The following is a 23,580-nucleotide window of genomic DNA, read 5'->3' as shown; positions in this document are numbered from 1 at the left end:
TAAGGCTTGCTCTCGCATTCGCGCAGTCGCTGCCTGCTGTCACTGCTGCTGCTGCTGCTGCTGCTGCTGCTGCTGCTGCTGACGTCGCAGTCACTGCCGCTGCCGCTGCTGAGCACGTTCAGTGCTCAAGTAGCCGCCGTGCCAGTCACAACGCTGCGCTCGCTCTCTCCTATCGCTTTTCGCTTCGCACTTTTCGCCTCTCGCCAAGATCTTGCGTGTTGTTCTGCGCCTGCGCAACTGCGAAAGGAGCTGCGGGAACTGCAGTCGGCGCATTTGGATTTGTTTATTTTGTCGTTCGCGTCCGAGTGTGAACTTCCTGTTTGGGTCGCGGGGGGGGAAACGGAAATGCAACGAAAAGGAAATCAAACGTTTGACAAACGGAAATTGAATTGTGCGCGAGTGCGCGCGCGTTGAGAAATTAATTGAATCAAAGCAAAAACGGCAATAATTTGCGGCCAACATTTCCACTGAAAGCCAAAACAGCAAATTGTAAAACAACAAATATTCACGAATAATAACAATAATAGTAAATAATAGTGGTTCGTTTTAGCGACGGTCTCGGGCCGCGGTATCGCTCCTAATGCCAACAATAGCCGCTCGCATTGATTTATGGCCCAAGTGTAAATAATCGCAGCAAAGCCGCACGAAATGAATTGAAACGAAACCAAATGAATTCAATTGAAATGAAATTCGTAAATTGATGCGCATTCGGACATATTCGCAACTGGCATTAAAACCCAAAACAGCAAAACACAACAAAGGCAATTCGGAGCCACAGCCGCGAGTTTATCGACTAAACATTACTTTGTGGTAAGTGCAACAATTAACTGAGATTTGCGACCTACAACTGGGTATTACTCGAGTCATTCGCGAGTGTATTCACTAAGTGAGCAAAGGTTATTCGATGATGGCTTTGTCACTTTTGAGGGGAACTCTGCTTAGCTCGCGCTGCATTCTCTGTGCGATTACATACAGTGCAGCCTGGCTAAAGGCGCGCCCGTGTGATGCAATGATGTGGCACAATATGCGAGCTAAGGCCACTCCTCCTCATGTACACAATAGTTGCTCACAAAACGATTATGCAATGTTGCAATGTTCTTCAGCCAGAGATTTGCTACGAGATCTTGACTTTAAATTGCCGTGCACGTTCGCATTTTGGGTAAAAACTATTACGAAACAGCTGTCAGCCAGGTTTTTGTTCTGCTTTTGAGTGCCGTCTTTTAAACAAAAGACTTGCCGAAGTTGGTCTAAAAGTAGTTGGCTTATCATGACAAAAGAATTGCCTTTCGCAATCAAGAATGAAAATTGTGAAGAGCTTATAACAAAATTATTTACGAGACTGCTCACGACTATTAAAACGCGATTTGAATTTCTGATGCTGTTCGCCAAGCGCCTTTCTGTATAGTAATTAAAAGCCACAGCTCACATAACAACTCAGAGGCATTGGCGCATTCATTCGCCGCAAAATCAAATCAAAAGAGTTCAATTCAATCGGAATTCTAATGATATTTCTAGTCAATCTGCCCTTGGCCCCCGTGCGCAAGTAGCTGCAGCTCGAATCCGACTCAGCTATATAATTACATATGATTTTCTGCGGTTGACTCACAGTCAGTCGTCAGGTAATTGCTGAACAATTGTTCAACAGTGGCAGGTATTCGAGTGCTACCAATTGTCTGCTTCTCTCGATAGTGTCATTAATTCTAAGAGTCTGGCTCTACCTCGCCGTCTTGCATTTGAATGACAATTGAGGAGACTCGGCCAGGCCAGGTATCTGGCCCGAAATTCAAATTCGAAAAGGGCCAAGCGCAACAACCCTTTGGGCCCGTCCCGAGCAGGATGTTAGGCCGGGGCCGATTAACATATTTTGAGATTCTTCTGTTGATTTTGTCGTATTTGTTTTTCGTTTGCTTCGTTTGTTTCTTGTCTCTTTGTGCCCAATGCCAAGAGCCCAATCAGCGCTTTTTTTTCGAGTGGGGATTGATTTACATAGTGTAAATCTCCATATGAATAGTTGGCTCTGTCTAGACAGAGATGCAACTGCGAGACGTTGTATCTGATCTTTCGAATGGAAAGAAAGCAGAGTTAACGAGCTCAAGCTTCTCGATGGGTCGGAAACTGTTTTAGTTTCACTTTCAACAACAATTAAATCCACACTCAGCACGATCTTATTTTAAGATTTCGCCTCGATTGTGCGGATTGATATTTCCGATCATTGGACAAGTCGCTGAAAGATCAACAACAATTTCGCGCTTTCGTTTCGATTGATGACAGCCAATCGATTTATTTAAATACAAATGCATACTATCTAATAGCTAATAGCTATGTACCAGCGTCTATAAACTTTCTAGCGTGTCTTGAGAATTGATTTGCATAAGTGATTTGCCAGCACAACTTTCTCGCGACCCAAATGACATTCTAGCTGAACCCATTGCCACTAATTGTGCGCTGAAATTATGGCTAATTATCAACAGAGCCAAGTACGCGTACTCCGTTAAACCAGCTGCCAAGTGTTCACAACAACTCCGAGATACACAGCAGCAGCAGCTACAGATACAGATACACATATCTATCTCTCTCTCTCTCTCTCTCTCCCTCTTTTTCAACACACAGGTCTCTTGCGGCCACTCAAAGTCAAAGTTGAAGCTGAAGCTGATGCTGAAGAAATGCTAATGCAGAAAAAAAAACCTTAAAAAACAAAACGAATTTGTGTCAAGTCTATTAACTAATTTCTGTAATACTCTTCTCAGTTGCACAGTTCCTCATTTTCTTTTTGGCCATTTTGAGCGTGTCTTGTCGCTGGTCCATTTGCTGGCCATGTGCTCGGCTCAGCCTCTATTAAGGTGATTATTTTATCAATGTCGCTTTTGTTGCCATTGTCATTGTTGTTGCTGTGAAACACTTGTGCACATACCAGAGCACAAATTGTCAAGTGTGTTTAGAGCTGTGCTAATTTGTGTGTGTCCCACACACACACACACGCACACACACACAATTCATTTGGCCACATAAATTACGACTATAAAAAGCGCACGAGCTGAAACCAAAACTATGCCAAAGGCATTCGGCAGATACCCGCGTTCATCGAGTACCCAAACTTAAGTGCGGAGTACCCGTATTTATCAGAGGGCAGCTGTTCAGAAATTCCAAGCCCGGGTAGGCAAATGTTTATGTTATTAAAACACACACACACACCATTGCACATAAAATAGCATTGTTCCGAATCTATATAATTATGACTCGTTAATAGTGTTCAAAATAAACACAAATACAAAAGAAATGCTCGAGAAAGTATGTGTTTCTTATCAAAGTAGGTGATTTTTATTTTGCTACACAGAAAGCAGCTGTTAAGTAACAAATTTGACACAAAAAATAAGTAAAGTGAAATATTACTGCATTTCTTAATTTATTTTTTATTTAAAAATATAGAAAAAAGCTTTTCAACGAGTTCTTCGAGTTGCCTCCTGTGAGGATTGAACTCACGACCCCTGGTTTACAAGACCAGTGCTCTGCCACTGAGCTAAAGAGGCGCATGCCAACATGTTGTCTGATTAGCAACAACACTTACGCCAACAGAATGCTTCTTAACAGAATGCTGGAAATGTTAACAGCGTGTGTTAGCAGATATCGTGGCGCTAACAGCGAAATGTTAAAAGAAGCAGTGACTAACAGCGCTGTCTAACAGAGGCTGTTTAATTTACATTTACTGACGCGTCATAAACAAGCTTTGATTTAAATGTTTTTACCTCTTTATACCGACTGACTGTATTAGAAAACAAAACAGGTGTCATCTCCATTTAAGTAATTGTAGAGAATTATTTTGCATGGCTTATACGGCAACACACATACAAATTGTGGGCGCACTTAGCTCATCTCGCAGCAATTTGTAGGTGCGCTTACAATAAAAAAGTCAAATATACAAATAAGTTAATTTGTAAGTTTGTGTATAAGCAGTTTGTCTATAAGCAACAAACTGGCAGACGACGGCGACGACGACGACGGGTGGGTAACACCTCCTTCAATCAGAAAACGCGTTTCAAATTGGACATTTTATACGTGGGGGACTGACGTCTCCACAAACATTTCAGCTCAGCAACAACAACAACAACAACAAGAACAACAATAATAACGACGCAACTGTATAAATGTTATATGCATTATGTGTGTGTTTTTAAATTGAATTGCCTTTTGAATTCGTGCATTTAATTTGCATAAAAAGCTCATTACAATTTTCGTTCAGTGCAAAGCTCAGCAGTGCGTGGGAAGCCTGGAACTTTGGAAGCTGGCGATCTAGCGATTGGAGCTTTTCACTTTGCTGCGCACAGGCCGTGCCGTGCCATACAAGTAATTTATTTATGTAATTGTCAACTGATAGAGATCAGCCATCGTTTCAAGGCATATTTATGGGCAAAGAGAGCAGATCCGCTGAGGCGTTTAATTGCTTCGTTTTTCCAGCAAACGCCAGCCCATATAGACATCATCCACAACATGGACAAACGCAACAAAAGCTGAACAGACCACTCTTCCAATTAGAATTTATGTCCATTATCAGCACGGCTTCCACTTGGAAAAAATAGTTTGTACCAGAAATCACAGTGTACCAAACCGCACGAAAAATTACCACTTTTAAAGGAAATAAGTTTTTTAATATATATAAAAAACATATAGAGTAATAACACATAGAATTTATGTCCATTATCAGCATGGTTGCCACTGGGGAAAAAAGTTTTGTACCAGAAATTACAGTGTACCTAATTGAATGAAAAAGTATTATTTTTAAATGAATTAAGTTTTTCAATATTTTTAAAATATATTTAAAAATTTCACATCGAATATATGTCTATTACCAGCATGGTTGCCTTATTGAAAATTAGTTTGTACCAGAAATCACAGTGTACCAAATCGAATGAAAAATTACCACTTTTAAAGGAATTAAGTTTTTCATTATTTCTAAAACATATTTAAAAATTGCACAAAATATTTAGAAATACCAAACAAACTGTACATAAAATAGGTACCATTGTTACCTAAAGTTCGACTTTTGGTACATTTGTACCAATCGGTACTTTGGCAAATCGTGATTATCAATAGAGTTGTCATCTCTTCTGTCTGTTCTTCTGGGCATTTGTCTATCCCACGAGACCTTTTCACTTGATTGCGACAACAATTTGGAGAGAATTGTGACCATTTTCTCAGGTCATTTTCGGGCAAAGTCAAAGCCAGCGAGAAGCTTGAGTTAAAGAGGTGTCGATAGACCGGAATCGACGGTCAGCAACGAGTTTCTTTCACCTTGCAGATGTCCCAGTTGCTTGACCAGCGCGTCGCCATCGTCCGCGACCGAATGCAATTTGTGTGTATTTCAACATAAATTTAACAGTACATTTGCAACTAGTTCTTGTTCTTGGATATTACAGGCTATTCAACTGCTGAACTGTTCCACTAACACCTGTCCCGCCCCTCGCACCAAGTGCCAAAACACGGCTATATGTACATATTTTTTTTTTGTCAAGTTTCTGTTTCACTGTTGACTAACACCGGAAACTGGCTGCCGCTTCACGGCGTCCAACTTAAATGAAATTATTTAAGCGAGGGCAGTTCAGCAAGTTATAAGTATTATCTATTAGGCATAAATGCGATATATAAAAGTCTATACACGGGCAAAAATTACCAAACTTATAAAAAATAATTAAATTTTATTTAAAGAAGGATTGTTTAAGTTCAATTTTAGTCAAATTTTAAAAATCAAATAAAAGTCTATAAAATTAAACGGGCAAAAATATCTATACGTATTTATACAAAATACTTAAATTAAATTTGAAGAACTAATAAAAGTAGCTGAAGGCTTGTTTGAATACAATTTTAGTATTTGTATGAAAAGTTCAAAATCAAATCAAATTATTGTATGACTGTCTAGCTGGGACAAAACTAGATGAAATTTCAACTAAACTTTGTAAGCATTTTCTTTGCACTTAACTTTTTGATCCGCCCTCGTAAACATTTGTATAGCTACCGCAATTTGTTGTTGGTTAGTTTGGCGGACGACGGCGACCGTCGTTTGGTAATTATCAGGCAGAGGCATAAATAAGTACGACTCTAGCTATTTCTCGTGGTTCTTCTGGTCTTGGGCTTGGTCGCGGTCTTCGTCCCGGTCGTGGCGTGGTTGCGCTTCAGCGGACTCAACGCCCCGTCAGCGCCCACACGCCCCCAGTTTTTGCCTGGGAAACACAGTCGCCGTCGCCGTCGTCGTCTTGGCTTATGGCCATGTCTTGTTGCACTTGTTCTTATTGAATTGCGGACAGAGCCCTGCAGGCAGCCTGGACACGCAAATTGTGGCATTATGCGAGCATATTATGGGCATATTTCTTCTTCTATATGCACATGGTTGAACGATCTTCACGGTTGAGTGCAAATGTTCTTGTTGCCCCGCCTGTCTCTCACGCTGCAACTGACACTGCAACAATTTGGAAGCCCTTGGATGCTTGCAGGGCCACAATTTGCACAAATTGTTTCATTTTAGGTTGTGGAATAATCTATTCTTAATGAATGATCTGTATGATCTGGGCTGCTCGCTTCGCGACGCTCTAATTTGGGGCTCGCTCTGAGCTGGTCGCCGAGTCATAATTAAGCATTAATGCTAAATTAGATTAATGATGGGCCCACATTAGAGTCTCGAACAAAACAATAGACTCCATTGCGACTAGAACATGGAACGTATCGTGTAGTTCCTAAAACTGTCTGTCTACCTGTCTGTCTGTCTGTCTACCTGTGGCCAACACGCAAACCGAAGCCAACACACAGATAAGAACCAGAGCCGACATGCTGATGAAGTTCTAAGTTGAATTTGCGGCAACGATGCCAGCATGGTAATTAGTCTGCGAGACTAATGACTGCCTTGTTTGAATCTTGAAGCCAAAGAAGTTCACTCAAAATAGCACAATGTCAAAGTGATGTTATATACAGCGAACAAACAAACACAGGTGCGAGTACCCAAGCTGCAGGTGTTCGTACACCTTCAAACGTGCCACAGAAGCCAAGCAAACCGAAGATCTCTGCAAAAATCTGTGCCCAAATTGCGAATTCAATATATTTTCAAGCACGATTATGGATTGATATCAATATTAGTAGCTCGGCTTAGTATTTAGCATGCAGACCAAAATTAAATTCATGGTAAATAATGCACAAGGGCTGCAGAAACCTCTTTTCGCATATATATATATATATATGTATATACATTCAGACAATAGTTATATTTAATTTTGTATATTTTTTGGTTTCAAGGTTCGAGGTTCAGGGTGACTAAAAATGTCAATTTCGGATTCAAACTAGTACGAATTAAAAAAATTAATAAATGTTGAGCTCAACTGCAAAATTAAAAATGAATTATATATTAATTTATTTATCACGAATAGCGAAATGTTAATGAGCTCTCAAATTTACTTTTAACACAATCTATAAAGCAAATTGAAGTATTAAAACTTTCAAAAACATAATTTCTGTGTAGAAATATGTTCTAAGCGGAAGGAAATCTTACTTTGTGACTGTCTGAATGTACTGCCATAAAGAATCGACCCTTTATTATCATTAAAATGATCATGACATATATTATTATATATCATTATAATGATATATATTAAGAAGCTAACATTGCACTGCACTTTCAAGAACATCGTTCGCCATAGACAAGGACAGAAAAGTTGGACAGCATTTGTGAGATACATTTGTGTGTCACAGCATCTATGACAAACTATGAATGCGACTCTTTGTTTCTTGTGCGCTTTGAGAGGCAGCGCGGCAGCAAAAAAAAAACTAAAATGAAATGAAAAACAAAAAAAAACAACAACAACAAGTGAAAAGCACAAAGGCAACAGTTGCCGCCGCATTAGGTAATGCGATCTATGCAGGCAGCCAGCGGCAACATCATCTCGCTACGTTCATAGCTGTATCTGTATCTTTTTGTGTGTGTATCTTGTGCGTGCGTGTGTGTGTGTGAGTGTGTGAGTCGCTAGGCAAATCTGCATATCGAATGCATATCTTTGTCTTGCGGCTGCCAGACAAAGACTCGAGTGTGCTGCTGTGTACACTGTGCGCATCCATGAGTACGATATGTATCTGCAGCGCAGAAAGTGCGTGTTGCCAGTAGTTGCAGTTGTTGTTGTTGCAGTTGTTGTTGTTGCCGTCGTAACGGCACATCGCCGTCGCCTTTTTCAGCTTTCAGCGCATTTGCATGTCATTAAAGAGATTCTTTCTAGTTTTAGCTCGTAAAAGAAGCGTCATGATATAAGCACTTTAAGACCTATTCACGTTCACATTGAGAACGGACTAAAGCTGCAAGCACAGCCGACAGCTAATTAAACTAACTCTCAACGAGACGCGCTACAAAACTGTAACAAGCCAGAAGAAGAAGTTGAGATCGACGAACCGAAAATAGCTGACTGGGATACGAGGACCCAAGACCCCAAGACCTAAGACCCCAACACCCAAGACCCAAGACCGAAGACAGCGGCAGACAGCGTCAACTGCCTGCTGGCTGGCAATTGTTTTTGCGCAACGATGCGGAACGCAAATTAAACAGACTTTGAAGTGGCAGCACTTGGGCTTTGGGGCTGTCAACTTGCCGCAATCTTCCAGTCAGGCGTTTGAGAAGTTCAAGATAGTCAAAGCAAAGATCCTAAACTGTATTTCTCTCTTGCAGACAACGCCCAAAGAGCCGCAGTCGGAGCATGGACACCGGAAGCGTGGTTAGCGAGCCGATTTCCGCGCATCATCGCGCCTTTGCCAAGCAGAAATCGGCGTCAATGGTAAGTTCACGCCCAGTTCAAGTTGTGCAAACATATGCCCATATATAATTATGGGTGGTGCACGTAGCGCCCTATTGTCTAGTTCGATTACATAAGTGTGCGGCTAATTAGCTTCAGGCACGCGCATATTTACTGTATGCAATATACAAATATCAGCATCAGTTGCTTTACATAATTTCACGCTAGAAAGTTGTCGAAAATGAAATTCACAAATCAAAATACAAGTGTACGAAGCCAACATGCAACACGATCAGAAATTATGTCTTGAAACGTTGAATAGACCCAAAGCCAGCTCCAACAATTTACAGCTATTAATTGTTAATGCATCGTAATGCATTTTTAAGCAACACTTTCTCGGCCCCAACCGATTCCGACAAATCTTGCGCTGCATGCCTCACAGCTATTCATTTAGTGCTGAAGAAGACGAAACGTAAAAAAAAAAACAAACAAATTTCCCAACTAATTTCCACAAAATTTAAATGCGAATTTTTTCATTCAGCAAAAAGCGTCAAGTCATTATTTAAATATTCGTCTAACTAAACAAATCTTAAATAACTTAAGGTTTGCTTCAAGTTCTTTTTAAATAAGTATGAATATAACAGTTGTATGTAATCACAGTCTCGATTACACACGACTGTTATATTTATTATTATGCTTTTTTTTACATTTTATAACTTTATACAAATAAAGTATTTTTCTTGTCTCTTCAATCTTCACACTTCTTACACAATTTATTCTTTAAGAACTCTACAGTGCATCAAACCAATAAACTCTGTTAACTTGTTGAACGAGCATAAGGCCCAAAAACGTCTAAGAAAACTGTTAAATGTTTAGATAAACAGCTAATTGATTTAGCTACATTTAAGTTCTGTCCTCTCTAAATGAGTAACCAACTATCTGACTGTACCGAGAGTACAAAGAATCAACAAAGTGTTTAACATGACAGCTGTTTTGTTGTCTCGAAAAGCAGCTATCCACAACGTATCTCTGTTGCTGAGGTTGTGCATTAACAGAACACTGAGCCAAGCAGTAGAAAGCAGCACAAAGCAGTAACAAGCAGTAATCGGAGTGAAAATGCACCACAAAACTGTGTTAGTGAAATTCATTTCATGATGTTACCGATAAATGCTTCAATTATTCTACAGCAAATAATCAAATAATACTTTAATCTTAAGCCTCAGTGGAATGTTGTAATGTGTTTTATAGACATTTATGTTACACCTACGTTATCAAATTTAGTAAGACTGCATGAAAACAGATTTTGATGACTAAAGTGTTAAAAAAAATGCACCTGTAGGCGTCTATAAAGCCATAAAAGCAGAAAGCTGACTTATATTACAAATAGATAACGAAGCTATTTCCGCCGACTGTTAAAATAAAAAAACAACACTTTCCACATGCGCCAGAGACATATGAGACTCAAATGCGTTTCTTTGCAAATTGGTAAAAAATAAATAAATATAAATAAATGGTTGAGCAGTCATCCACAAAGCTAAAAATAACAACTGTAAAACACTTCTATTGAAACACTTTCACTCGAAGCGAAATGATGGAAAGTAAGAGTTATTTACGAGTATTTTTGGATGTTTAGCACTGGGCGGCCCATTCGTCATAAGAAACTATTATATGTAATATGTACCATACAATTACGTACATATGTCAATGAACTTTCGAACTTCAGAGTTTCAATCTAATGCAAACTCAAATGTTGATCGAATATGAGCTGCCAATTAGCGTTATATATGTATATGATAAAATATGTTTCCCAAATTGACACCCCGGGTTGAAATTCACACCCTTTGTAAGGTTCATATCCTTCTGTCAAATACGGTCAATTAATTTCTTCCACAAAATTACACCAATTTCTTCTCAGCTGCGGTTCAAAGTTGCAACTGTTGAGAACTGTTGAGTAATGAGGAAAAATGTATTTTTGAGCTAGCGAAGTCAAAAAAAAAAAGGATCATCGCAACAGAAAGTTCTCACGCTCGGACTGGACACAATGTCCAGTCCGGACAGATATTATGTAAAAAATTGTCGATCAACTTCCGTGCAGCCCGAATATATTACAAGATAAGGGTTAAGCCATTTGCTGCGTTTCTCATTCAATTGGAGGGTGCGACATATTCGGTGCATTCGGTGGTTGTTCTTTGAGTGCATTCGAAAGCCGATGTAACGGCCGCTGCGCGCTTCTTATTGCAGCTTTTGCTTCATTTTGCAGTCGTTCAGTTTTGCTGTCGCTTGGCACGTACTCGCACCCGAAAGCTTTCATGACGTCATTGGCAACAGGTTCGCGAGCGTTGACGCATAAAAGCTCGACGCCACTTGACGAAGCTTTCAGTTGACGAAAGAGCGTACGCGTGCCAACAGCTGTTGGTTTCGACAGCTTTCTTATTTGTCGTGCAATTTGTTTGTAACTCGTTCAATTTGCCAGAAATGTTTGTAAACGAATGCTTGTTTGTTGTGCGCTGCAAGTGGTTAACAGTGTAGAATCAACTGTAATCGTAACAGCTGTGCTGTGAATGCAACAGATTCCTCAAAACACATTCATATGTCAAAATATATGTATGTATGTATGTTATTGTGTACATACACAGATTGCTTAATTAGCGATTCATTAAATGGAATCAGCCACAAATCCACATAGCAACGTTTACAAACACTTCGCCAATTTATTTACACTGTTCAATATACACATGTGCTTATCTATACACATAACAGAAATAAACAGACGGCAATAACAGCGCGACCGGCATAACAACAACAGCCAGCAAAAGCTCTAAGCGGTAGCTTAGACACACGCGCATACACACACACGCACGCACACACACAGACAGCACGTTAGTTAATTTTAATCGGCGGTAAACCACACCCCACCCCGCCCCACCCCCTCGCGCTCTATCGCACGCTCCGCGACCAAGCTCCACTAAAATGAGAATCGCAGGCGTCAGTCTGTTTTCAGCTTTCGCTCGGCTACCTTCTCTGATTCGCGTAAGTGCAGCGGCAACTGCACCGACACCTGTTTCCGGGCACGTCAAAAGCTTCTGCGCACCTGTTTCGACACGATTGCTGCACAGCCAATCAGCCGGGATGAGTCTGCCGGAGCGTAAGCCCTTCACGCCGGATTTCTTTTTTCGGCAGGTGCGTGAAAGCGTTATCTTGAAATAATTGCGCTGCAATGGCTGACAGAAACTGTTTCCAACAGCTGTTCGATACGGAGAGCAGCACCTACAGCTATCTGCTGGCGGATGTGGGCGCCAGGGAGGCCGTCATCATAGATCCCGTGCTGGAGCAGGCCAAGCGCGACGCGCAGCTCGTAAAAGACCTTGGCTTCAAGCTGAAATACGCCAGTAAGTGAGAGGGGGGAATGTGCCGAGAGCGGCTTACCACAAACCCCGTTCGATCTCTTCAGTTAACACGCACATGCACGCGGACCACATAACGGGCAGCGGCTGGCTGAGGCAGCTGACGGGCTGCCAGTCGGTGATCGCAGCGGCCAGCGGCGCCAAGGCGGATCGCCATATAGAGGAGGGCGATCGCATCGAGTTCGGACGCCACGCGATCGAGACGCTGGCCACGCCCGGACACACCAACGGCTGCATGAGCTACGTGATCAACGAGCAGGGCTGCGTCTTTACCGGCGACACGCTGCTGATTCGCGGCTGCGGACGCACCGACTTCCAGGAGGGCAGCTCGCAGAGCCTCTATGAGAATGTGCACGCCAAGATCTTCAGCCTGCCGGACAACTATCGCATCTATCCGGCGCATGACTACAAGTAAGTTAGAAATTGCCATGTGCATTTGCCAGCCGGATAATGCTCCGATTCCGCTTCTGCTTCTGCCTCCGCAGAGGTCAGCTCGAGAGCAGCGTGTGGGAGGAGAAGCGCTACAACCCGCGACTGACCAAGAGTATCGATGAATTCATCAAGATCATGGAAAACCTAAATCTGCCGTATCCCAAGAAAATCGGTAAGCATAAAGAATTCTTTTGCTTCCACTGAAAACTCAATCGTGTTCCTTGCAGATGCTTCGGTGCCAGCCAATCGGGAGTGTGGAGTATACGACATACCCAAGGAGTAGGAACTGGATAAGGACTTTAGATATACTATATATAGTATATGGTTAAATATACTGACTCCTTAAGGGGAAATGGAAATCAAAATATGGCTCAAAATATACCTAGGATTACATCTTATACTGACTGCAATATCCCCAGATACCTTTTTCTATAGTCCCATATAATTATTATATATTTTTCGCATTCGCATAATAATTACCAACTATGTATTGAAATTTAAACGAATACCTCTGAAAAATATATTTGTATACATAAATATATATTATATACAATATATTTAAAGAATAAATAAAGATTTGGAAATGGAGTAGGTAGTACCAGAATTATTTATTTATAGGCATCCAAGTGTTATATTCACTTAAGTATAAGCTCACTCAATACAAATACATTTCATGATTCACCTGACTTTAACATAACAACATACTACATACTACATTTACACTTAGATATGACAATTATCGTCCAATTATTTTAGATATACTTTACTTTTGTTGTCTATAAAAAGGTCTTAAAGTAAGACGCAATTTTACTATGCATTTAAATGTCGTCATTCTTTTATAATTAATTTACATCCAATTATTTTTGATTACACTGGAACAGGGTATTCGTAATACATTATTGATTTTGAGTAGTACGTTTAAGGAGCCCCTTTTCAAATATTTATAATAACAACTACGAATGTCCGAGGGGTGACATTTTTTTGGGTGTGTCTTTGAGTTAAGCATATATATAACATTCACGTTTAATTTAATCGATACTGATTATAATTTTTAAACACATTTTTACTTTCCTCAAATAAACACAAATGTGTCAAATGACAAACATATTCACATATAAAAATGACCATTAACAAACTTTTTTAACCTCTCCCTGGGGCTCAGATCTACGACCCGCGCGTCTTCCTAAATGCTAGTTAAATTTGCATATAGTTTATTTATCATTTGTTAATAATTTTTAAGCGGCTTAGAAACTTTTGTTTATATAAATATAATTTCCGATGATTTTTAATTTGAATTTTTATACTCTGATCTCCTTGCAGACTATTCTCAATCCGAAGAGCTGCGCCAGCTCGGCCAAGTACAGTCTGCACTCGGCGGCGGGCGAGAGCAACCACGAGACGCAGCTGCAGCTGCAGCTGAGCAGCGCCGCCTCGCATTGCTCCACAACGGGACGGCGGCGCAAGGGCGGCTCTCTGGGCGGAACGCTCTCCTCGCGCTCCACACGCAGCGAGTCGAAGGAGCTGCGGTCCGCCTTGCAGGATCGCGAGGCCGTCATACAAAATCTGCGCATCCAGCTGTGTCTGGGCAAGCTGCCACGGCCCAGCGGACCGCCATTGGACGAGTCGGAGAAGCCGGCGGCAGAGCATAAACTGAACCGCCTCAAGTCCGAGGCGGAGAACAAGCGCATCAAGATCAAGAACTTGAAGAGCGCCCTCGAGAAGCTGGACATCACAGAGTAAGTGCCTCCGAAGTGTTATTATCTACATCTACTTCCTGCTGACTGCGGTCTTCCTCTTTCCGCAGCAACATCGACATACGCATTCGCCAGGCGGAACTGGAGTATGCGCTGGGTCGTGAGGAGCTGCAGATGCTCTCGATTGTGGAGGAGGCGCGTGCCCTGCAGGCTCGCCTGGAGAAATCAAAGCCCGAGGCGCAGACACTCTACAACATCATCAGCTCGGGCGTCACACTGAGCCTGCATGCCGTGCACGCCACCTCCGGACGTTGGGCGGCCCAGCAGAGGCCTGACCAGCCGGGCTTCTTTGTGGAGTGGGCCCTGGAGGGAGACGGGCTGTACAAGGGGGATCGCATACTGGAGATCAATGGGCGACTGGTGACGAGCAAGACCAAAGAGGAGCTGCAGAAGCATGTGGGCAACTCGGGCAAGTGCCAGATGGTCGTGCTGCGCAAGAAGTCCGTGCCGATACCCCAGAAGCAGCTGGACCAGGAGAAGGAGAACAACATGCGCCTGCAGCATCGCATCTCCTACCTGGAGGAGCAGGTGCGCGAACTGCAGACAGTGAAGGAGCAACAGAAGCTACAATCACAGCAACAGCAGCAACATAAGCAACAATTGCAAGCAGCGACAACACAGTCGAACAACGCACATGTGACCAGCATAAGCATATCATCGCCACCGTCCCCCTCCACTCCGCCGGACAAGCCGCTGATCTTCCAGCGGGGCAACTACATAACCACGCTGGTTGGGGGCAAGCCCATTGAGCTGGTGGGCGACGAGCTGCCGCCGGCGCATGTCACCAAGACGCTGATCAAGGAGAACACGCACATCGATCTGCGCGAACGCCTGCCCCATCCCCATCTATATTCCATGCCCTCCAAGTCGCTGTCTGCCTCCAAGATATCCATTAACAGCGACTCGGCCTACATGCAGCAGCAGAAGCGGGAAAAGGAGCGCCAGCGCGAGCGACACGAGCGCCACCGGGATAGGGAGAGGGACAGGGACAGAGAGCGCCCACGGGATGCACTGCAGCAGCAGCAGCAGCTGCACAGGGAGCATCTGATGAGCACGCATGCACGCAGCGTGGAGCATCTCAATCAGTGCAACGGGTAAGACTATCCGGTAGACTATACTCCTCCACTAACTAACGTAAATTATTATTCTTCCCGATCCCAGCCTGGAACGCCGACGCGACACTCCGCGGCAGAGCGAGGCTCAGACCATGCGCGCCCGTCTGCCCAGCGATATGCGCAGCGTGAAGTCCCTCGACTTTGACAGCGAGAACGAATCGAAGCCGACGACGGGTTGCCGCACCGTTCGACCCACGCCCCCAAAGAAGCCGTTGCGCCTGTCACTGCAACGCGCCCAGAGCCTGCAGACGGTGGAGCTGAATCCCTGTTCCGAGCACGACCGCAAGCGGCCCATGAAACGGGTCCACCACAACAGCAGCGCCAGCGGCGGCTCCTCGCCCAGCGACGAGGGACAGGGCCAGGGATCTGCACCCGGTGCGGAACTCATCGAGAACTGCAGTCCCATGCACACAGCCTCGCTGGGACGACACAAGCTCATCTGAGTCGCAGATCTTAATTGGAATCCCATCTGGGATTTAGGTTACAACCTGGAGAAAGAGCTGCTACGCAGCAGACTTCCCAGCAGGCGGACATGTGCAAAACTAAACCCTAATTAAAATTACAATTGTGAATCTTCTCCAACCGCGTAGAATTCCACATTTACCTGTAGCTATTAAAATAAATATAACTATGTACTTACCAGATATCATTATTAGGGCTTGGCTAGGCTGGGTTTACTTTATTATCGCCAACTTGCGAGAATCGAACCGGAAGATTGTTTGCGAACTCGATTAGCACAATTTGATATGTATATACACGACTGCTTGCACTCAACTCGATCGATATTATTATTTATTTACGCATTATTTACTTTTCAAAATAAAAATTGCTAAACAAAAATATTTTAATAAAATATTCATATTTTCAAAGGTTACTTTCGACAGTTAGGCAAAAGATTATGTGATGTATTCGTAAATCTGTCTTACATACAAAATGAGGTGATTAAATTGAAGAATTTTGAAAAATTAACGAGAAAGTACGGACATTTTCAGCGTGCCGATGATTAAATACCCTTGTAGACATTTAACTTACAGATAGGTTAGAATACAAATTTTTGAACACATTTTTCTATATAATATAGTAGTGTGATCTTGAAAAGATTTGACTCATGTATAAGCAGCATAGTTAAGCCAATAGTTGAAAAGATATCTTAAAAAACAAAAAAGGTTTTTTTCGATCGATCGTTCCTATGCGATATCATAAGTGGTACGATTCGACCGGCTCCGATATTTGCATTGCCTGAAATAGAGAGACGGGCATTTGCAAAGTTTTAAGATGATAACTTTGAAACTGAAAGACCGAAAGAGAGATGTCTTCTGCTCGACAAAATTATAGTCCCCTCTACAAGGGTATTATAAGGATTTGTTAAAATAGAAAATACTTTCATATAAGTACATTTCTTTAAGTAAATGTTACGATAAAAGTATTGTGAGTTTTAAATACGTATATAAATGAATATGACAAAAAGTCCGCTGTATTCGAGTGTGCTCGACTACAAAGTACACCTCACAAAATACGATGTTTTGGTTTCAAATCTTAAAACAACCCAATATTATTTCCATATACATACATTGGAGATTTAATGTTGAGTAACTTCTATGTTTGTTGCTTCACGATCTTCATGAAATTTTATGGGCATTAAGATGGCATTCAAATATGTGTGTGTGCGTATACCAAATTGCAAGTCTCTAAATATACAAATCAATTTATTTACACGTTGAGGGAGTAGGGGAAGGCATTCAATAGTAGAGTATTCAATATCGGCTTATATTATATGAGAACAGCCGAAAATTGGTGTCTCTACCTCTAAGAGTTCTTGATTTATGCTTAAATAACCTAGTCTGAAAATTGAATATCAATATTTTGGATATATAAGAGATATGGACAAACAATTATAAACTCATTTTGGGTGTGGTATAGTCGAATATATTTTACAAATTCAAGTATCTAGCTCTTGTAGAATATGTATATTATATCAGGATCGGACACGCTTTATAGCATTATACACTTTTTGTTCATTTTCAATGGATACAGTGTAAAAAGATCTCTGCGAATTCAATTGACTCTTACCCAAATTGCATGCCCACATGTATGCGTGAAAATATGTTTTTCATTATTTCAATGTTCATGTTCATAAATCGGACCTGAGAGCACGATCATTTCGCCTCATTCATAACGTATTGCCAAACGATAAGTTTTTGAACGGAACTCACGTAGTCGTGTTTTACAGCATTTGTATAATTTTTAAATATTTTCATAAATTTTCATAAATATTAATTGAAGAATTACAGCACCTCTTAAATATGACTATGCACATTTAAGATCTGATAGCCCGAAGAGAATTTGGGAAAACAGATAAGCTAAGAGAGCAGATAAACTGTAAGCTGTGTAAGCGAGCGCGCACGTGGGTAGCTGCGAGAGGCAGAGCGAGAGAGAGAGAGTAAACGCAAGCATGGCCGGACGAAGATAACGATAGCGCACGATCGTTGTTCGTGTCTTGCCGCCCACGACGCCTGCGTCGACGTCGACGCCGGCGTTGGCGTCGCAATCTCGCGTTAAAGCTCAGGTACTCAGCCGACTTGCGCTGGCAATGCCAAAGCTAAAATCAGTTGTTTCGCAGGTCTTCAAACCAACGCAACACTGCACTTCAATTAAAGCGGTAAATTTAGTATAGCTGTGAATCAGTTTACAATTAACTAACAAATACAAAGCACAAATAAGAAACAGCTGCCAACTAGGTAAGTGCACAAGCACAATTCAAAGTAAATTAATTCACAAAAAATAACTTTTAATAACTGCACCTGGGGATTAATGCGCAAAAGAATTCGCTCGCAACGTTCTGAAAATTCGATTTATAATTGTTCGTTGAAACAATAATCAAACCAGTTTTCGCAGGCCTGCATACGCAGTTTAAACAGTACACAAAATGCCTCAATTTTTGCGTTCATTGGTCCGCCCTTGTGTGGGTTACTGTAACCTGTTATATGGACACATATCTACATAAATATACAATGTATATGTCTGTGGACCCCGAAAGCAGACGCATAAAGAAGAAGCACGAGTCAAGCAAAGCTGCAATCGATCAGTTGCTTTGGCTCTGCTTTGCTTTAACGGTTCTCTCGCATCCGAATTCGAGAAAATACCGTATAAGCGAAACATATTTGTCTAACATATTGTTTACAATATGATATGCACTCATAAAAAAACGAATGCTCTTCCGATCTTATCTGTCCGGCAATTGACATCAGTCTTGCAGTTTGTTAGTTAGTTAGTTAAAATATAAAAACTTTACTGAGTGCTAATTGGGGGTTTGAATATACAGCATATCCATTGTATTGTCTAAATAACAACAAGTCAGCAAGAGCTGGGAACTGAGATTTCCTATGTGAACAATCGTCTGAAATTCAGGGTCACTTCAGTTGCTTACAAACATGCATAGTATACGCTAATTGTGCATCACTATTTAGCATGTTGGGATAGCGGTATTTAGCGGTATCTATAGATATACTAATTTTGCATGATTCAATTTATCAGTTCGATTGGGCATTATATAAAAGAAAAGGTGTAAAATATGCAGCGTAAAACGTAAGTTTAAGGGTCATAACCAAGACTAAATAAAACTCCTAAATCCAACTCCGAAAGATGTTAATTCTCCCAAAAAATATTAATATTTTTAATATGACAATTGGTTTAGTGACCTCCACTAAGTATTTATTATTGGACTAATTCATTCTACGATATCCAAGCCGATATGAACGAAAAAAAGTGAGAGAATTGTGTATAGAGCTATTTAAAGCATCACCCCCTCCCCCGATCAGTTAACAGTAGAATTTTGTATCGATTTATTTCCACTTGCTCGAAGCTTAAACTCGTTGCGAATTTTAGCGCCTGCTGTATTTTGGTGTTATAGTCCAGCTGTTTGTGAGGTTATTAAAAACTTAATATTCAATTGAATCCAATTTAATTCACACGTATAAACATATATCATAGTGCGTAAGTAGTTTTTAAGAGGGTCAAATGAGTTTGAAGTACTTCGTGCTGATTAGGGGCAGCCGCAAGTGACTTGCAAATCATTGACAAGCGGTTGATTAGAGCTACAGTGGTTACTGGCTAGTGGCACTTTCCGGCTAGCTAACGAAACAGAGAGTGGAAAACAAGCATTAATTTTTCATTAATCATTGCTGACATTTTTGTAAGGCCCAACCACCCTAATAATACCTATTTGATGGCCACACACACACGACAATTGCCCGACAATTTAGGTAAATACAACGCGCTCAGTAGACCCGAGCACCTAGACTGAACAACAGGCCCCAACTAACACTTATCTTATCCGTGAGAATATCGATTTGCGTGCCGAGAACGAGATTGAAGTCCGGGCAAATAACTTCTGAGCGTGATCATCGCCAATTTTATAACGTGCAACCCAGTTAAAGTGGCAAGTACGGGCTGCGTAAATGCTGCTGAGCGGGCCGTGATAAGCCATAGATAAAAGAAAATAATCAAATATTTAATTGCCCCCAAAATGTGTCAAGCCATAAACTATACACATCTCAGACATTTCATTAAGTAATGCGCAGTCATAAATTAATTGAGAAGTGCGTACAAAAAGAGATTGTTGATTGGCCTTCGACGGCAACGGCAACGGCAACGGCAACTTGTTGGCCATCCGCACTTAACCCTGTGAAAAAGGCTGTATTAATTTGCTTGTACATAGAATAAACATATATACATATATATATATATAGTGCATGACCCACAAATCGTATTGTAAATTGAGGTTAGACGCTTCAATTCCGCACACACGGCAATGCAACATTTCCGAGCGCACAAACAGCTGATGGCGCTTTGATAGAGATGCGCGATCTTAAATAAATAACAGTACACATAATTCCCTAAAATATAATAAGATATGTAATATTTATTATGGAATATGCCATAATATAGTTACTATATATACATTCCTGTGCAAGAGTTTCATTTAACAAATATTTAATCCATAATCAGCTAAATATAGGAAAATACCTATGCATATCTATCAAGTTAGTTAAATTAATTCTCTTAGAATCACGTTTTTCTCAATTCTTAACATTCCTGAATAAATAAATAAATAATATATTTTGCACCCATTACGGCTTAACTTAACTTTTTTATAGTCATATGGTAAATACAATTTAGTTATCCCCTAAAACATAATTTTTAAATAATAAATAAATAAATAAATTCTAATTTTTTCTAAATTTACAATATCACATAATAGAAAATATCGCTCAAGGAAAATCTTATTTTACAAATTATTATACATGATATTCAAGGATAAGCAAATTGGATCTGGGTCTAGACTTAGCCTAGACTTAGTCAAGTATAGACAAGCAAATTTATATAACATAATATATATTTATATCAGTGATCGTTCCTTTCAGTGATTTGATATATATAGAGATCATCTCTGAATTTAGTATTTCCAAAAAGCCGGATGATTTTGTGTATGTAGTAATCAGAGTGCGCTCGTCTCTCAATTGAATAAAAACTACCGATTTGTGCGGCAAGTAAAGGTGGCATGTGGGGGGAGGCGGGATTACGGGCATAGATCAAGGTAGCGCTGTCGGACTTGGGTTATCTGACGTAACTGCAAATGAGATATGCGAATGTTTTGTGTGTTCGTACTTAGCATAATCCAACAACAGTCTCATCCCAGAGATTCCTCTAATGCCAATCTTATCGCTTTTTGACTTGCAGCCCAAGATGTTGCAACTTCTGACCATCAGCCTGGCCCTCTGCGCCACACTGAGTGCCGGCGCCCAAACGGTAAGTGCAAGCAGAGAGATTAACAATACATCCAAAGGTTAATTTTTATATTTGTTCTGATCATGTTTAGCGCAACACGCCCATGGAGGCGATTGCCTATTTGACCGGACCCTTGCAGTCGGACAACACGCAGGTGAAGGGCAACGTGACCTTCATCCAGAACGACTGCGGCCAGAGCGTCCATGTGCGTATCCAGCTGGAGAACGTGATGGAGGGCAAGCACGGCTTCCACATTCACGAGAAGGGAGATTTGAGCAACGGATGCACTAGCCTGGGCGGACACTACAATCCCGACAAGGTTGACCATGGCGCACCGCATCACGAGGTGCGTCACGTCGGCGATCTGGGCAACATTGACGTCAACGCCAGCCGGACCATCGACATCACCTACACGGATTCGGTGATCAGCCTAAATGGCCAGCGGACCATTATCGGACGCAGTGTGGTTCTGCACGAGCTGGAGGACGATCTGGGTCTGGGCAACCACACGGACTCCAAGAAGACCGGCAACGCGGGCGGCCGTATTGGTGCGTACATCAATATACTCCTCGACCATTCTGAAATACTCACTCTTAACCTTTCTCTTTGCAGCCTGCGGGGTTATTGGCATTAAGTAAATATCCGAGCAATTCGTAAATGAACTCAATTGATGTCTCCATATAAACAATAACTTCTCTAATTTGTGTCAGCTAATAAACTATTGTGTTCTTACCACTGTACTCTCTGTAATGCTAACTGTAAATTTAACTACAACTGTTATACACATGCCTACTCATCATCCGTCACATTTGTTATACATATGTACATTCACATAGTTTCTATATAAAATATTGAATGACCGTCTATTTATCAGAGCAATTCGTAAATGAACTCAATTGAGATATAATATGATATAGAGACATCTATATTAATTACTTCTCTAATTTGTGTCAGCTAATAAACAATTGTGTTCTTACCACTGTACTCTCTGTAATGCTAACTGTAAATTTAACTACAACTGTTATACACACACTCGCCCTCTCTCATCATCCGCCACATTTGTTATACATACATTCACATAGTTTCTATATAAAATATTGAATGACCGTCTATTTATCAGAGCAATTCGTAAATGAACTCAATTGAGATATGATATGATATAGAGACATCTATATAAATAACTTCTCTAATTTGTGTCAGCTAATAAACTATTGTGTTCTTACCACTGTACTCTCTGTAATGCTAACTGTAAATTTAACTACAACTGTTATACACACACTCGCCCTCTCTCATCATCCGCCACATTTATTATACATACATTCACATAGTTTCTATATAAAATATTGAATGACTGGCTATTTCCGGCTTACTCCCTCTAAGTAGCTGTATCTGTGCGTGTATGTGCATGTGTGCATGTGTGTGTGCCTGTCATTAATATTAGTGTAGGCCTAAATAAACGTCTATTGCTGAGTTTTGGCTTGAAGGGTGGCTAGGACAATATGCGCTTTGTATGTACTTATTTTGATACTAACCTGATTAGGCCGTAGAATGTTCCATGCTAACGAAAAGCCACCACAGAATGTTCCATGCTAATGAAAAGCCATCCAATTCGACTAATTGTGTTTGCTTAACCTGTGATCGAAGCCAGCTAACAGTTCATCTAGCTCATCCATTAGCCACATTCCTTCACTACTTTTCACACTCTCAACTTCATGTGCCTCAATCTACTCCACTTTCTGCTGGGCCTGCTTTTGTTTTTGCAGCACGCTTGCCTCATACGAACAGCCGACAGCACAACAACACCAACAACAACAACATGAACAACAACAAGTACTTGAAGCATCCGCATTGCACAGAACTCGTCATCCAGCAAATCAGCCCACATTTTACGTGCCGCACGATCAGCCTCACGATCATGTTATATATCCACTTCTGCGACATCCCTATCCATACGCATATCCGTACTATCTGTGATTCTGTGTTTGTGTTCTGTCCTGCCCCGCCCCCTTCTCCGTTGGCCAATACGCAACTAGTATAACTACCTAACTCTACTTATAGGTCGGATGTGGATGAATGGCCCTGCCGCGACAACGGCGCCGGAACACTGCCTCAATCCTTGTCCATTGCGTCGATCGTAGTCGGTCTGTTGATTGCACGCGGACTGTGAAGGGGCGGCATGTGACGGAGTAATACTTTAAAATGTTAACTAATCCACACTCATATCGTATTCCATACAGTACTTAAATGTTTTTCAAATACTCCACATTGCATTAAGAGCACCTACCTACTAAACTGCTTGTAAATCGCCTGAGAAGTTCATTGGAAATAAAATCGA

At 41.3% G+C, this 23,580-nt stretch overlaps 3 protein-coding genes and 1 non-coding gene across 5 annotated transcripts; 3 read left to right on the top strand and 1 right to left on the bottom strand.

Moving 5' to 3' along the window:
* Positions 1-139: 139 nt before the first annotated feature.
* sprt (PDZ domain-containing protein sprite) lies at positions 140-16,097 on the top strand. The gene is made up of 5 exons (XM_064687037.1): positions 140-810; positions 8,690-8,795; positions 13,910-14,325; positions 14,394-15,437; positions 15,505-16,097. The coding sequence occupies exons 2-5, from the start codon at positions 8,718-8,720 to the stop codon at positions 15,899-15,901; spliced, it is 1,935 nt and encodes a 644-aa protein (XP_064543107.1). The 5' UTR covers positions 140-810; positions 8,690-8,717; the 3' UTR covers positions 15,902-16,097.
* On the bottom strand, positions 3,456-3,527 carry TRNAT-UGU (transfer RNA threonine (anticodon UGU)). Its single transcript has one exon. It is a non-coding gene; the product is annotated as a tRNA-Thr (tRNA).
* Positions 11,658-13,085, top strand: LOC135432098 (persulfide dioxygenase ETHE1, mitochondrial). Its single transcript, XM_064687571.1, has 5 exons — positions 11,658-11,933; positions 11,998-12,142; positions 12,205-12,568; positions 12,643-12,761; positions 12,817-13,085. The coding sequence occupies exons 1-5, from the start codon at positions 11,724-11,726 to the stop codon at positions 12,870-12,872; spliced, it is 894 nt and encodes a 297-aa protein (XP_064543641.1). The 5' UTR covers positions 11,658-11,723; the 3' UTR covers positions 12,873-13,085.
* A 1,943-nt stretch (positions 16,098-18,040) lies between the features above and the next one.
* On the top strand, positions 18,041-23,580 carry Sod3 (Superoxide dismutase 3). 2 transcript variants are annotated; one of them, XM_064687367.1, is made up of 5 exons: positions 18,041-18,196; positions 21,198-21,266; positions 21,337-21,793; positions 21,858-21,879; positions 23,304-23,578. In XM_064687367.1, the coding sequence occupies exons 2-5, from the start codon at positions 21,204-21,206 to the stop codon at positions 23,410-23,412; spliced, it is 651 nt and encodes a 216-aa protein (XP_064543437.1). In that variant the 5' UTR covers positions 18,041-18,196; positions 21,198-21,203; the 3' UTR covers positions 23,413-23,578. The 2 variants fall into 2 exon arrangements, with proteins under 2 accessions (XP_064543437.1, XP_064543436.1); XM_064687366.1 differs by having other exon boundaries at positions 18,099-18,117; positions 23,304-23,580.

The sequence above is a fragment of the Drosophila montana genome, unplaced genomic scaffold (genome assembly GCF_035044405.1).
Source record: "Drosophila montana isolate Dmon_TW-CO22-7 unplaced genomic scaffold, ASM3504440v1 contig_3200_1, whole genome shotgun sequence".
NCBI lineage: Eukaryota > Metazoa > Arthropoda > Insecta > Diptera > Drosophilidae > Drosophila > Drosophila montana.
This window is presented reverse-complemented; position numbering and strand designations above follow the sequence as displayed.

What these genes read in the sequence shown, in the direction of transcription:
- Sod3 (XM_064687366.1), top strand. Translation starts at nt 21,204, where the DNA reads ATGTTGCAACTTCTGACCATCAGCCTGGCCCTCTGCGCCACACTGAGT. An exon ending in CAACGCGGGCGGCCGTATTG is followed by an intron (nt 21,794 to 21,857) that starts GTGCGTACATCA and finishes TTCTCTTTGCAG; the next exon opens with CCTGCGGGGTTATTGGCATT. An exon ending in TGCGGGGTTATTGGCATTAA is followed by an intron (nt 21,880 to 23,303) that starts GTAAATATCCGA and finishes CTCTACTTATAG; the next exon opens with GTCGGATGTGGATGAATGGC.
- LOC135432098 (XM_064687571.1), top strand. Translation starts at nt 11,724, where the DNA reads ATGAGAATCGCAGGCGTCAGTCTGTTTTCAGCTTTCGCTCGGCTACCT. An exon ending in CTTCAAGCTGAAATACGCCA is followed by an intron (nt 12,143 to 12,204) that starts GTAAGTGAGAGG and finishes CGATCTCTTCAG; the next exon opens with TTAACACGCACATGCACGCG. An exon ending in GCCGTATCCCAAGAAAATCG is followed by an intron (nt 12,762 to 12,816) that starts GTAAGCATAAAG and finishes TGTTCCTTGCAG; the next exon opens with ATGCTTCGGTGCCAGCCAAT.
- sprt (XM_064687037.1), top strand. Translation starts at nt 8,718, where the DNA reads ATGGACACCGGAAGCGTGGTTAGCGAGCCGATTTCCGCGCATCATCGC. An exon ending in AGCAGAAATCGGCGTCAATG is followed by an intron (nt 8,796 to 13,909) that starts GTAAGTTCACGC and finishes ATCTCCTTGCAG; the next exon opens with ACTATTCTCAATCCGAAGAG. An exon ending in GAGAAGCTGGACATCACAGA is followed by an intron (nt 14,326 to 14,393) that starts GTAAGTGCCTCC and finishes CTCTTTCCGCAG; the next exon opens with CAACATCGACATACGCATTC.